This window comes from Nerophis ophidion, linkage group LG16, assembly GCF_033978795.1.
Source record: "Nerophis ophidion isolate RoL-2023_Sa linkage group LG16, RoL_Noph_v1.0, whole genome shotgun sequence".
Taxonomy (NCBI): Eukaryota; Metazoa; Chordata; class Actinopteri; order Syngnathiformes; family Syngnathidae; genus Nerophis; species Nerophis ophidion.
The window spans coordinates 49,913,358-49,927,563 of NC_084626.1; the positions used below are offsets into that span (position 1 = coordinate 49,913,358).

Sequence of the window (14,206 nt, forward strand, 5' to 3'; positions counted from 1 at the left end):
AATTGCACTTTGAGAAAGGTTGTTCTTAAACTGTTTGACTATTTGCTCACGCAGTTGTGGACAAAGGGGTGTACCTCGCCCCATCCTTTTCTTGTGAAAGACCGAGCATTTTTTGGAAATCTGTTTTTATACCCAATCATGGCACCCACCTGTTCCCAATTAGCCTGCACACCTGTGGGATGTTTCAAATAAGTGTTTGATGAGCATTCCTCAACTTTCTCAGTATTTATTGCCACCTTTCCCAACTTCTTTGTCACGTGTTGCTGGCATCAAATTCTAAAGTTAATGATTATTTGAAAAAAAAAAAAAAAGTTTGAGTTTGAACTTAAAATATGTTGTCTTTGTAGCATAGTCAACTGAATATGGCTTGAAAAGGATTCACAAATCATTGTATTCTGTTTATATTTACATCGAACACAATTTCCCAACTCATATGGAAACGGGGTTTGTAGATTATTGCAAACAGCAACCCTTTTCTTTCCACAACAGCTTACATGTTTTGTTGCGAGACCTACTGAAAAGGCTTCTTGTTACATTATCCAAGGTTTCATAGCTTTAAGAAAAGGACACGCACAGAACATTTTTCAACACCTCCAAAGCCGCAGCGAGAACAGATAAATGATACGGATATAAACCCCTTAATGAACCCAGCCCGTCTGGATCTGAACGCTCGACTTGCCTTTGACACAAAACATGACCCACACGAGTGCAACATAACTCAAACTGTCATAACTCTTAAGAGGTCTTGCACAGCTTCACCACTTTCCCCCCCGCCTGTGTCAGAGCAAGTATGGCAGCTGTAACATTTCTAATGGTGCTGTAAAATTCCCCATTTGGACTGCTGCTTCTCACCTTCGGCCTCGGTGTGTGTGGAGCATGATGGGATTTTTCAATCAATCAATCAATCATCATAATATTTTATCAATCATAATATTATAATATCATAATATTTTATTCATCATAATATTTTATTAGAACGTATCAAAACACAAATTGGTATGTCAGACTTAGCCCTGTCTTGGTTTAACTCTTATCTTACTGATAGGATGCAGTGCGTCTCCCATAACAATGTGACCTCGGACTACGTTAAGGTAACGTGTGGAGTTCCCCAGGGTTCGGTCCTTGGCCCTGCACTCTTCAGCATCTACATGCTGCCGCTAGGTGACATCATACGCAAATACGGTGTTAGCTTTCACTGTTATTCTGATGACACCCAACTCTACATGCCCCTAAAGCTGACCAACACGCCGGATTGTAGTCAGCTGGAGGCGTGTCTTAATGAAATTAAACAATGGATGTCCGCTAACTTTTTGCAACTCAACGCCAAAAAACGGAAATGCTGATTATCGGTCCTGCTAGACACCGACCTCTATTTAATAATACAATTCTAACATTTGACAACCAAACAATTAAACAAGGCGACACGGTAAAGAATCTGGGTATTATCTTCGACCCAACTCTCTCCTTTGAGTCACACATTAAAAGCGTTACTAAAACGGCCTTCTTTCATCTCCGTAATATCGCTAAAATTCGCTCCATTTTGTCCACTAAAGACGCCGAGATCATTATCCATGCGTTTGTTACGTCTCGTCTCGATTACTGTAACGTATTATTTTCGGGTCTCCCCATGTCTAGCATTAAAAGATTACAGTTGGTACAAAATGCGGCTGCTAGACTTTTGACAAGAACAAGAAAGTTTGATCACATTACGCCTGTACTGTATATACTTTTATATACATATATACATACATATATACCTGTACTGTATATACCTTTATATACATACATATATACCTGTACTGTATATACCTTTATATACATACATATATACATACATATATACCTGTACTGTATATACCTTTATATACATATATACATACATATATACCCATACTGTATATACCTTTATATACATATATACATACATATATACCCGTACTGTATATACCTTTATATACATATATACATACATATATACCTGTACTGTATATACCTTTATATACATATATACATACATATATACCTGTACTGGCTCACCTGCACTGGCTTCCTGTGCACTTAAGATGTGACTTTAAGGTTTTACTACTTACGTATAAAATACTACACGCTCTAGCTCCATCCTATCTTGCCGATTGTATTGTACCATATGTCCCGGCAAGAAATCTGCGTTCAAAGGACTCCGGCTTATTAGTGATTCCCAAAGCCCAAAAAAAGTCTGCGGGCTATAGAGCGTTTTCATTTCGGGCTCCAGTACTCTGGAATGCCCTCCCGGTAAAAGTTTGAGATGCCACCTCAGTAGAAGCATTTAAGTCTCACCTTAAAACTCATTTGTATACTCTAGCCTTTAAATAGACTCCCTTTTTAGACCAGTTGATCTGCCGTTTCTTTTCTTTTTCTCCTATGTCCCACTCTTCCTTGTGGTGGGGGTCCGGTCCAATCCGGTGGCCATGTACTGCTTGCCTGTGTATCGGCTGGGGACATCTCTGCGCTGCTGATCCGCCTCCGCTTGGGATGGTTTCCTGCTGGCTCCGCTGTGAACGGGACTCTCGCTGCTGTGTTGGATCCGCTTTGGACTGGACTCTCGCGATTGATCATACATTATTTTACATTATTATCCATTATGATTGATTGATTGATGATGGGATTTTTGTAGTCATTTGACAGAACGGACAAGGGACCCTTGTCACTTCTCGCCTTTTATCTCTGACTGTAAAGCAGGGATGCCCTGCGATGAGGTGGCGACTGGTCCAGGGTGTACCGCGCCTTCCGCCCGTTTGGAGCTGAGATAGGCACTAGCGCCCACCGCCACCCCAAAGGGAATAAGCGGCAGAAAATGGATGGATGTAAAGTAGGGATGTCAAGTGGTTTCCATTGAGGTCCACGTCACATTTATGGCTGCCATCAGAGGGCCGTGTCCCGCCAAATTTCTTCCCCCCCACAAAAACCTTCCGCCCTATTTACTTCCGTGGTCATGATTAATACGGACGTTTTTTAATGCTATATTATCATCAATCAATGTTTATTTATATAGCCCCAAATCACAAATGTCTCAAAGGACTGCACAAATCATTACGACTACAACATCCTCGGAAGAACCCACAAAAGGGCAAGGAAAACTCACACCCAGTGGGCAGGGAGAATTCACATCCAGTGGGACGCCAGTGACAATGCTGACTATGAGAAACCTTGGAGAGGACCTCAGATGTGGGAAACCCCCCCCCCCCCCCATCTAGGGGACCGAAAGCAATGGATGTCGAGCGGGTCTAACATGATACTGTGAAAGTTCAATCCATAGTGGCTCCAACACAGCCGCGAGAGTTCAGTCCAAAGCGGATCCAAGACAGCAGCGAGAGTCCCGTCCACAGGAAACCATCCCGAGCGGAGGCGGATCAGCAGCATAGAGATGTCCCCAATCGATACAGGCGAGCGGTCCATCCTGGGTCTTGACTCTGGACAGCCAGTACTTCATCCATGGTCATCGGACCGGACCCCCTCCACAAGGGAGGTGGGGACATAGGAGAAAAAAGAAAAGAAGCGGCAGATCAACTGGTCTAAAAAGGAGGTATTTTTAAAGGCTAGAGTATACAAATGAGTTCTAAGGTGAGACTTAAATGTTTATACTAAGGTAGCATCTCGAACTGTTACCGGGAGGGCATTCCAGAGTACTGGAGCCCGAAATGAAAACGCTCTATAGCCCGCAGACTTTTTTTGGGCTCTAGGAATCACTAATAAGCCGGAGTCTTTTGAACGCAGATTTCTTGCCGGGACATATGGTACAATACAATCGGCAAGATAGGATGGAGCTAAACCGTGTAGTATTTTATACGTAAGTAGTAAAACCTTAAAGTCACATCTTAAGTGCACAGGAAGCCAGTGCAGGTGAGCCAGTATAGGTATATATGTATGTATATATGTATATAAAGGTATATACAGTACAGGTATATATGTATGTATATATGTATATAAAGGTATATACAGTACAGGTATATATGTATGTATATATGTATATAAAGGTATATACAGTACAGGTATATATGTATGTATATATGTATATAAAGGTATATACAGTACAGGTATATATGTATGTATATATGTATATAAAGGTATATACAGTACAGGTATATATGTATGTATATATGTATATAAAGGTATATACAGTACAGGTACATATGTATGTATATATGTATATAAAGGTATATACAGTACAGGTATATATGTATGTATATATGTATATAAAGGTATATACAGTACAGGCGTAATGTGATCAAACTTTCTTGTTCTTGTCAAAAATACAGACGTTTTGTTAACGCCATATTATAAAAAATAATAAAACAATTTACAAACAGAACACCGATTCTGTTCATAACTTTTATGGACAGAATTTCTAGGCGCAGTCAAGGCGTTGAGGGGTTCCGGTTTGGTGACCGCAGGATTAGGTCTCTGCTTTTTGCAGATGATGTGGTCCTCAATCAATCAATCAATCAATCAATGTTTATTTATATAGCCCCAAATCACAAATGTCTCAAAGGACTGCACAAATCATTACGACTACAACATCCTCGGAAGAACCCACAAAAGGGCAAGGAAAACTCACACCCAGTGGGCAGGGAGAATTCACATTCAGTGGGACGCCAGCGACAATGCTGACTATGAGAAACCTTGGAGAGGACCTCAGATGTGGGCAACCCCCCCCCCTCTAGGGGACCGAAAGCAATGGATGTCGAGCGGGTCTAACATGATACTGATGGCTTCATCTGACCGGGATCTTCAGCTCTCACTGGATCGGTTTGCAGCCGAGTGTGAAGCGACCGGAATGAGAATCAGCACCTCCATGGTTCTCGCCCGGAAAAGGGTGGAATGCCATCTCCGGGTTGGGGAGGAGACCCTGCCCCAAGTGGAGGAGTTCAAGTACCTAGGAGTCTTGTTCACGAGTGAGGGAAGAGTGGATCGTGAGATCGACAGGCGGATCGGTGCGGCGTCTTCAGTAATGCGGACGTTGTATCGATCCGTTGTGGTGAAGAAGGAGCTGAGCCGGAAGGCAAAGCTCTCAATTTACCGGTCGATCTACGTTCCCATCCTCACCTATGGTCATGAGCTTTGGGTCATGACCGAAAGGATAAGATCACGGGTACAAGCGGCCCAAATGAGTTTGGGTCTCTCCCTTAGAGATAGGGTGAGAAGCTCTGCCATCCGGGAGGAACTCAAAGTAAAGCCGCTGCTCCTCCACATGGAGAGGAGCCAGATGAGGTGGTTCGGGCATCTGGTCAGGATGCCACCCGAACGCCTCCCTAGGGAGGTGTTTAGGGCACGTCCAGTCGGCAGGAGGCCACGGGGAAGACCCAGGACATGTTGGGAAGACTATGTCTCCCGGCTGGCCTGGGAACGCCTCGGGATCCCCCGGGAAGAGCTAGACGAAGTGGCTGGGGAGAGGGAAGTCTGGGTTTCCCTGCTTAGGCTGTTGCCCCCGTGATCCGACCTCGGATAAGCGGAAGAAGATGGATGGATGGATGGATGGATTTACAAACACATGCTATGGGATGACGTAAGAGGAAACGTGACCCCGTCATGCCATAACTTGTGTTTGTAAATCGTTTTTTTTAATTTATTTTTTATAAAATAGCGTTAACAAAACGTCAGTATTTTTATAATATAGCGTTATATTTTTATAATATAGCGTTAACAAAACGTCCGTATTAATCATGACCCCGGTGTTTTGTAGTGTGGAAGAAATTTGGCGTGACAGCCGCTTGTAACAGTGAATAATGTATGAATTTTCATTTTTAATTATATCCATTGTTTTAAAAAGACTGTCCAGTTTACAGTAAAACTTTACATTTACCACATTTTACTGTAAAATATATCCATCCATACATCTATCTTCCGCTTATCCGAGGTCGGGTTGCGGGGGCAACAGCCTAAGCAGGGAAGCCCAGACTTCCCTCTCTCCAGCCACTTCGTCCAGATCCTCCCGGGGGATCCCGAGGCGTTCCCAGGCCAGCCGGGAGACATAGTCTTCCCAACATGTCCTGGGTCTTGCCCGTGGCCTCCGCCTACTGTAAAATATAGTGAGTTTTTTTCAATTTTACAACATTTTACAGTGAATGGAAAAACAGTGCCACTGTTTTTTGGGGGGCTTTACGTAAAAAGCTGGCAGTTTAGTTTCCAGAATTTTTGTCTTAAATGGACTTTGGTTTTTACTAGAGAGGTCCGATAATGCTTTTTTTGTTGATATTCCGATATTGTCCAATTCTTAGTTACCGATACCGATATGAACAGATACCGATATATATATATACAGTGGTGGAATGAACACATTATTATGCCTCATTTTGTTGCGATGCCCCACTGGATGCATTAAACAATGTAACACGGTTTTCCAAAATAACTCAACTCAAGTTATGGAAAAAAAATACCAACACAACCATCTGATTGGTTACATACAAAGCCAATCAGCAGTGCGTATTCAGAGCGATGTAGCAGCCAATCAGCAGTGCGTATTCAGAACGCATGGAGTCACTGCTTCAGCGTCGAGCAAATATGTGTTTAGCAGGGGAGCAGCGGACTCTCCCCAAATAATAATAAACACTTCCAAGTCAACTACTTTCTGAACATCACTACGAGCCCGTTGACCTTCTAGAAACTTAAACTGCAGCTCAGCTCGCTCACAGTTCTGGCTTGAGGAGAAGGCTAGTTAGCTTTTAGCGTAAAGTTAGATCATTTTGTGTGTGTGTGTGTGTGTGTGTTAGGAGCAGCAAAGCCCTGTCTCTTATTTCACTTGAACTCCATGGTGTTCAGGGATGAATAGTCTCTCCTATTGCTATTGTACTATTTTTTCAGCAATAGTTACATTCATCATTAGTAATGTAGCAGCCTAGTTTTGAATGGCTGAGTCCCTGCTATCACATGTTGATAAAAATATAACATTTGCATTATAAAAATCAACTACAGGTTTCTAAATGCTGTAATAAATTATGCATGACGAGTTGACTTGAAACTGTTTAATGTTGAACATATTATATGCAGAAGAAAAGTTTTGTCATTTTATTTAATCAAAGCAACAACTTGAGGCAGTTTAATGTGGATTAACGTGGGCATAATTATTATTGTGTTCCCAATGTTAAAAGGACGAAGCCATTGTTTACAAATTTGGTAAATTAATCACAAGAAAATTTATATTTTGTTGTTTTCTTACTGTACCGAAAATGAACCGAACTGCTAACATGTCCTGGGTCTTGCCCGTGGCCTCCGCCTACTGTAAAATATAGTGATTTTTTTTTTATTTTACAACATTTTACAGTGAATGGAAAAACTGTGCCACTGTTTTTTGGGGGGCTTTACGTAAAACAGCAGCTTGGAATTTGGGACATTCCTTCCCTGAGAGAGCTGGGTTGGGGGGTGGGGGGGTTGTATATTGTAGCGTCCTGGAAGAGTTAGTGCTTCAAGGGGTTCTGGGTGTTTGTTCCGTTGTGTTTATGTTGTGTTACGGTGCGGATGTTCCCCGGGAATGTTTGTCATTCTTGTTTGGTGTTGGTTCACAGTGTGGCGCATATTTGTAACAATCAATCAATGTATAGCCCCAAATCACAAATGTCTCAAAGTGCTGCACAAATCATTAAGACAACGACATCCTCGGAAGAACCCACAAAAGGGCAAGGAAAACTCACACCCGGGGAGTTAACAACAGTGTTAAAGTTGTTTATACGGCCACTCTCAGTGTGACCTGTATGGCTGTTGACCAATTGCATTTGCTTGTTTGTGTGTTAAAAGCCATAAATATTAGACTTTAAGGTTTATTGGTGCTCCGTAATTCTCCCTACGTCCGTGTTCACAGCAGTGTTTTAAAAAGTCATAAATTGTACTTTTTGAAACCGATACCGATAATTTCCGTTATTACATTTCAAAGCATTTATCGGCCGATAATATCGTCAGTTCGATATTATCGGACATCTGTAGTTTTTACAACATGATATTGTTCATGGAAAAACAGTGCAAGTTTTTTTTTTTTTATTCCGACAACTTAGCTGCCACGTTTTCTACCGTAAACACAAATGTAGCGTCTTTCCATTTACAGTAATACACCGTTAAAAACGACAACCTTAGATTTTACAGTCAAAAACTGGCAGCTCAGTCAACAGTATTTTAACGCAAAAAACAGTAGTAGTTTTTTTTTCTTCTTCAATGTACAGTAATATGCTGTAAAGAACAACATAAAATGTATTGTCAATTTTATGAATTAGATGGGTAATTTGCTGTAAAGTTAAGACATAAAACAAACATGTTTGTAAATATAGTATTTGTTGCAATATTGGATACTATTAATGTTGAAAAGGTATGCAATTTCAAGCAGTACACATATTTTCTGTCAAAATGAAAAAGAAAATCAATGACATTTAGTGAGAAGATATGAAGTACTTTATTGACACATATTTCCAACAAGTTGGATGACTTTCCTAACCCTAATTTGTTTATAAATGTACCTTATTTGTGCCGTTCTGCTTATTTAGCTGAATTGTTTGATCGGTGTCTTCTTCATTGTGAGGACAAGCACTTGGTACATTCTCACGTATTTAGCAATGATGTGATGTTGCCAACGACTGCTCTGGCGTGCACATGGCAGTTTTTTTTTCAATTATTTTTTGCAGGTCCACGTGAATGGAGCTTAAAGAAACAACTCTCTGGTTTGAACTAGGCTTGTACGCTATACGGCTACTAATGAATTAAAAAAGTACAATACTTTTTCTTAAAAAATACCATTTTCATGCGTTAAAGGTGACATTGCTGGTAATATGAGCCGAGGCACATGTAAATTAACACACACAGAGTACTTACAAGAAGAAACAGAATGAAAACCGAGGAAGGATATATTTTGATGTAATATAAAAATAAAGGTGAAGCAATGTGCTTCGGAGTCATTTCTAGGTAGCTAACATTAGTTAGTTTCTGGTTATTTCAAAGTAGTTATGTTATTCACGTGTGAATTATGCTGTATAAAAGACTGTATTTATGTTATTCACATGTGAATAATGCTGTATAATCAACTGTATTTATGTTATTCACATGTGAATAATGCTGTATAATCGACTGTATTTATGTTATTCACATGTGAATAATGCTGTATAATAGACTGTATTTTGGTTATTTACATGTGAATAATGCCGTATAATAGACTATATTTATATTACTCACATGTGAATAATGCTGTATAATAGACTGTATTTATATTATTCACATGTGAGTAATGCTGTATAATTGACTGTATTTATATTATTCACATTTAAATAATGCTGTATAATACACTGTTATTCACATGTGAATAATGATGTATAATAGACTATTTATATTATTAACATGTTATTAATGTTTTTTAATAGAATGTATTTATATTATTCACATGTGAATAATGCTGTATAATAGACTATATTTATATTATTCACATGTGAATCATTCTGTATAATAGACTGTATTTATATTATTCACATATGAATAATGCCTTATAATAGACTGTATTTATGCTGTTCACATGTGAATAATGCTGTTTAATAGACTATTTATATTATTCACATGTGAATAATGCTGTATAGTACACTGTTTGTTATTCACATGTTAATAATGATGTATAATAGACTTTATGTTATTCACATGTGAATAATGATGTATAATAGTCTGTATTGGGTATTCACATGTGAATAATGCTGTATAATAGACTGTATTTATGTTATTCACATGTGAATAATGCTATATAATAGACTGTTTATATTATTCACATGTGAATAATGCTGTATAATAGACTGTATTTATATTATTCACATGTAAGAAGTCCTTGATGTTGTCTATTGTGAGTGAACTGTGGTGCTGCATTTCCCCCAGGGATCAATAAAGTCCTTTCTATTCTATTCTATTTACTAAGCCATGTGTCTCTTCACAGTGTTGTAGCTACTTTATAAAACACTAATCCTCGCCTCCACGGTGACAAATAAAGTATGTTTCTTACAAGCAGGATTTGAAATAGCATTCAACTTGTGGCCCCCGGTCCTTAGCTGTCTGGAAATGTGACCCTCTGATACAATTAAGTTGAATACCCCTGACCTAAGAAGTCAATGTTTTTATTTGTCCCTCTAATGTGTTCCACTTGTGTGCCCCCTACCTCCCTTTTGTCCTCCAGTCTCATGCATCACCACCTGTAAGAAGGCCGCGCCCCCGCCAGTGCCGCCACGCACCACCTCCAAACCCTACATCTCCGTGACCGTGCAGAGCAGCACAGAGTCGGCGCAGGACAATTACCTGGAGCAAAGGTCGGAGGTCAACAGCCAGTCCAGCCACGCCCACAGCAACTCGTCGGACAGCCTGGACAGCACCCGCGCCAACAGCCTGGCGCGAGGAATCCCTCGCCCGCCGCACATCATCCCCACTCCCATCGCCATCCCCAGAGAGCCGCTGGCCCCCACCACCGCCAACGCGTCCACGGAAACCAGCGACTCCGTGGTCCAGCACGAATCTGTGAAGTCCAGTAACTCCGACACGGAAGAAGCGCTCGTCGTCCCGGTGCCCAGACGGAAACTCTCCTCTATTGGCATCCAGGTAGACCACCTACTTACCCTCACCTAAATATCAATCAATCAATCAATCAATGTTTACTTATATAGCCCTAAATCACTAGTGTCTCAAAGGGCTGCACAAACCACTACCACATCCTCGGTAGGCCCACATAAGGTCAAGGAAAACTCACACCCAGTGGGACAATAATGACCCAGTGGGACGTCGGTGACAATGATGACTATGAGAACATGATACTGTGATACTGATGATACTGATGACTATGAGAACATATGAGAACATGATACTGTGAAAGATCAATCCACAATGGATCCAACACAGTCGCGAGAGTCCAGTCCAAAGCGGATCCAACACAGCAGCGAGAGTCCCGTTCACAGCGGAGCCAGCAGGAAACCATCCCAAGCGGAGGCGGATCAGCAGCGCAGAGATGTCCCCAGCCGATACACAGGCGAGCAGTACATGGCCACCGGATCGGACCGGACTCATATGCATTTCACCTTGACTCCAGGCCTGCGCCGATATTCCTTAAGTCAATCAACAGACCATGAATTCGATTTAAGTCGGTACATTTTAGACGTGGACTTAGAATGTCAAAAGAGCCATATTGGATCAAAAATATCAAAAGCAAATCTGTCTGGAGCCGCAAATGTCTTATATACTGTAAGTCAGCGGTGCCCATTACGTCGATCGCGATCGACTGGTCGATCTCGGAGGGTGTGTCAGTCGATCTCAAGCCAGCCATTAAAAAATAGACATAAAAATGAGCAATCGTCAATCATACCAAGACTTCACTTTCGTCAGTTGTTTGACATTCTCGGCAGGACTTTTTTTTTCCTCCATTTGAAAATGCGGACGTTATCAGCACCACTGTCTAATTCCAATCAATGCAAGTTATCAGAATCAGGTAATACACCAACTTATATTCTTGCCTTCATGAAAGAAAGGAATCTATGTGTGTTAAACATGCTTGTATTATCATTAAACACCATTAACTTGTTAACAAAAATGTAAATATAAATTATAAATAGGAATGAGGTAGATCTCCTCGACTTGGTCAATTGAAAAGTAGCTCGCCTGCAGAAAAAGTGTGAGCGCCCCTGCTGTAAGTGTTAGTGTCTCCCACAGGTCAGGCATCTATTTGTGGTGGTGTGGTTGGGCGGCGGGGTGGGGTTTGGGGGGGAGGTTTGCGGAAGTGGCGGCGGCGATGACCAAGAAGAACGCGGAGTTGGAATATAATTACAACACTTTATGTACATATTTATATAATATTTCCATACTTATATAATATGTAACTACAAGCTCCATTCACAGACAGAGTCCCATTGCTTTTTATGAGCGGTCGAGCGAGTCGAAAGCCGGGAGGGGGGGGGAAATTAAATTGTGTTTTTTTTTTTTTATTTGTGGCGGCCGTAATTCTTTCATGGCGGGCCGCCACAAATAAATGAATGTGTGGAAAACCCTGTGTTATAATGAAGCAAACACATGATGTAAGTGTCTTTATTAGTTATATTAGCCTACTATCAAAAAGACTTTGAAAGTCTTATATAAATGTTATAATGAAGACAACACATGATGTGTCTATATTAGTTATATTAGCCTACTATCAAAATGACTTAAAGTCTTATATAAGTGTTATAATGAAGGCAACACATGATGTGTCTATATTAGCTATATTAGCCTACTATCAAAATGACTTTAAAAGTCTTATATATGTGTTATAATGAGGACAACACATGATATAAGTGTCTATGAAAACCACTTTATATAATACCGTATTTTTCGGACTATAAGTAGCAGTTTTTTTCCTAGTTTGGCCGCAGGTGCGACTCCTACACAGGAGCGACTTATGTGTGAAATTATTAACACATTACCGTAAAATATCAAATAATAATATTCATCTCATTCACGTAAGAGACTAGGCGTATAAGATCTCATGGGATTTATGGATTAGGAGTGAGAGATTGTTTGGTAAAGGTATAGCATGTTCTATATGTTATAGTTATTTCAATGACTCTTACCATAATATCTTAAGTTAAAATACCAGGCACCTTCTCAGTTGCTTATTTATCCCTCATATAACGTATAATGTATAAAACATATGTTCCTTGACTGCACTTAAATGTAGAATATATGTAGAATATATTAATATTATTCATATATTATTTATTATATATATAATATATGTCATATATTATTTATTATTATTATTGTTTATTATGAGCGAACTGTGGTGCTGAATTTCCCCCAGGAATCAATAAAGTACTTTCTATTCTATTCTACAATGCAGTGGAGACAATTCCTTCCTGTCATACAGGCAAAAAACATCACACAATCACAAAACAAAAAATTCACATGCAGTACAACATAATCAACTATCAATCAATCAATCAATGTTTATTTATGTAGCCCTAAATCACAAGTGTCTCAAAGGGCTGCACAAGCCACAACGGCATCCGTGGTACAGAGCCCACACAAAGGCAAGGAAAAACTCACCCCAGTGGGACGTCGGTGACAATGACCATGAGAAACCTTGGGCAATTCCCCCCCCCCCAATGGATGTCGAGCGGGTCTAACATGATATTGTGAAAAAAGTCCATATATATATATGTGTATATGTATATGTGTATATATATATATGTGTATATATATATATGTATATGTGTATATATGTATACACATATATATATATGTGTATATATATGTGTGTATATATATATATATGTGTGTATATATATATATATACAAGTATGTATGTATATATATATATACATGTATGTATGTATATATATATACATGTATGTATATATACATGTATGTATGTATGTATATATACATATATATATATATATATATATATATATATATATATATATACACATGTATGTATGTATGTATATATATATACATGTATGTATGTATGTATATATATATACATGTATGTATGTATGCATGTATATATATATACATGTATGTATGTATGTATGTATGTATATATATACATGTATGTATATATATATATATATACATGTATGTATATATATATATATATATACATGTATGTATATATATATATATATATATATATATATATATACATGTATGTATATATATATATACATGTATGTATATATATATACATGTATGTATATATATATATACATGTATGTATATATATACATGTATGTATGTATATATATATATATACATGTATGTATGTATGTATGTATATATATATATATACATGTATGTATGTATATATATATATATACATGTATGTATGTATATATATATACATGTATGTATGTATATATATACATGTATTTATGTATGTATATATATATATATATATATATATATGTATATATATATATATATATATATATATATATATATATACATGTATGTATGTATGTATGTATGTATGTATATATATATATATATATATATATATATATATATATACATATATGTATGTATATATATACGTGTATGTATGTATATGTATACATGTATGTATGTATGTGTATATATATTTGAATGACTTACCATAATATGTTAGGTTAACATAGCAGGCACCTTCTCAGTTGGTTATTTATGCCTCATATAACCTACACTTATTCAGCCTGTTCACTATTCTTTATTTATTTTAAAT

General features: G+C 38.5%; 1 protein-coding gene across 6 annotated transcripts in view; it reads left to right on the forward strand.

Moving 5' to 3' along the window:
* Positions 1-14,206, forward strand: part of dlgap4b (discs, large (Drosophila) homolog-associated protein 4b) — a 270,261-nt gene that overhangs the window by 226,313 nt on the left and 29,742 nt on the right. For all 6 annotated transcript variants that reach the window (XR_009802238.1, XM_061875415.1, XM_061875413.1 and 3 more), the window contains one exon: positions 10,163-10,578. Coding sequence is in view for 5 of the 6 variants with exons in the window: in XM_061875415.1 (XP_061731399.1) it covers positions 10,163-10,578 (416 nt within the window). In the remaining variant the exon portion in view is untranslated. The remainder of the gene's footprint in view (positions 1-10,162; positions 10,579-14,206) is intronic.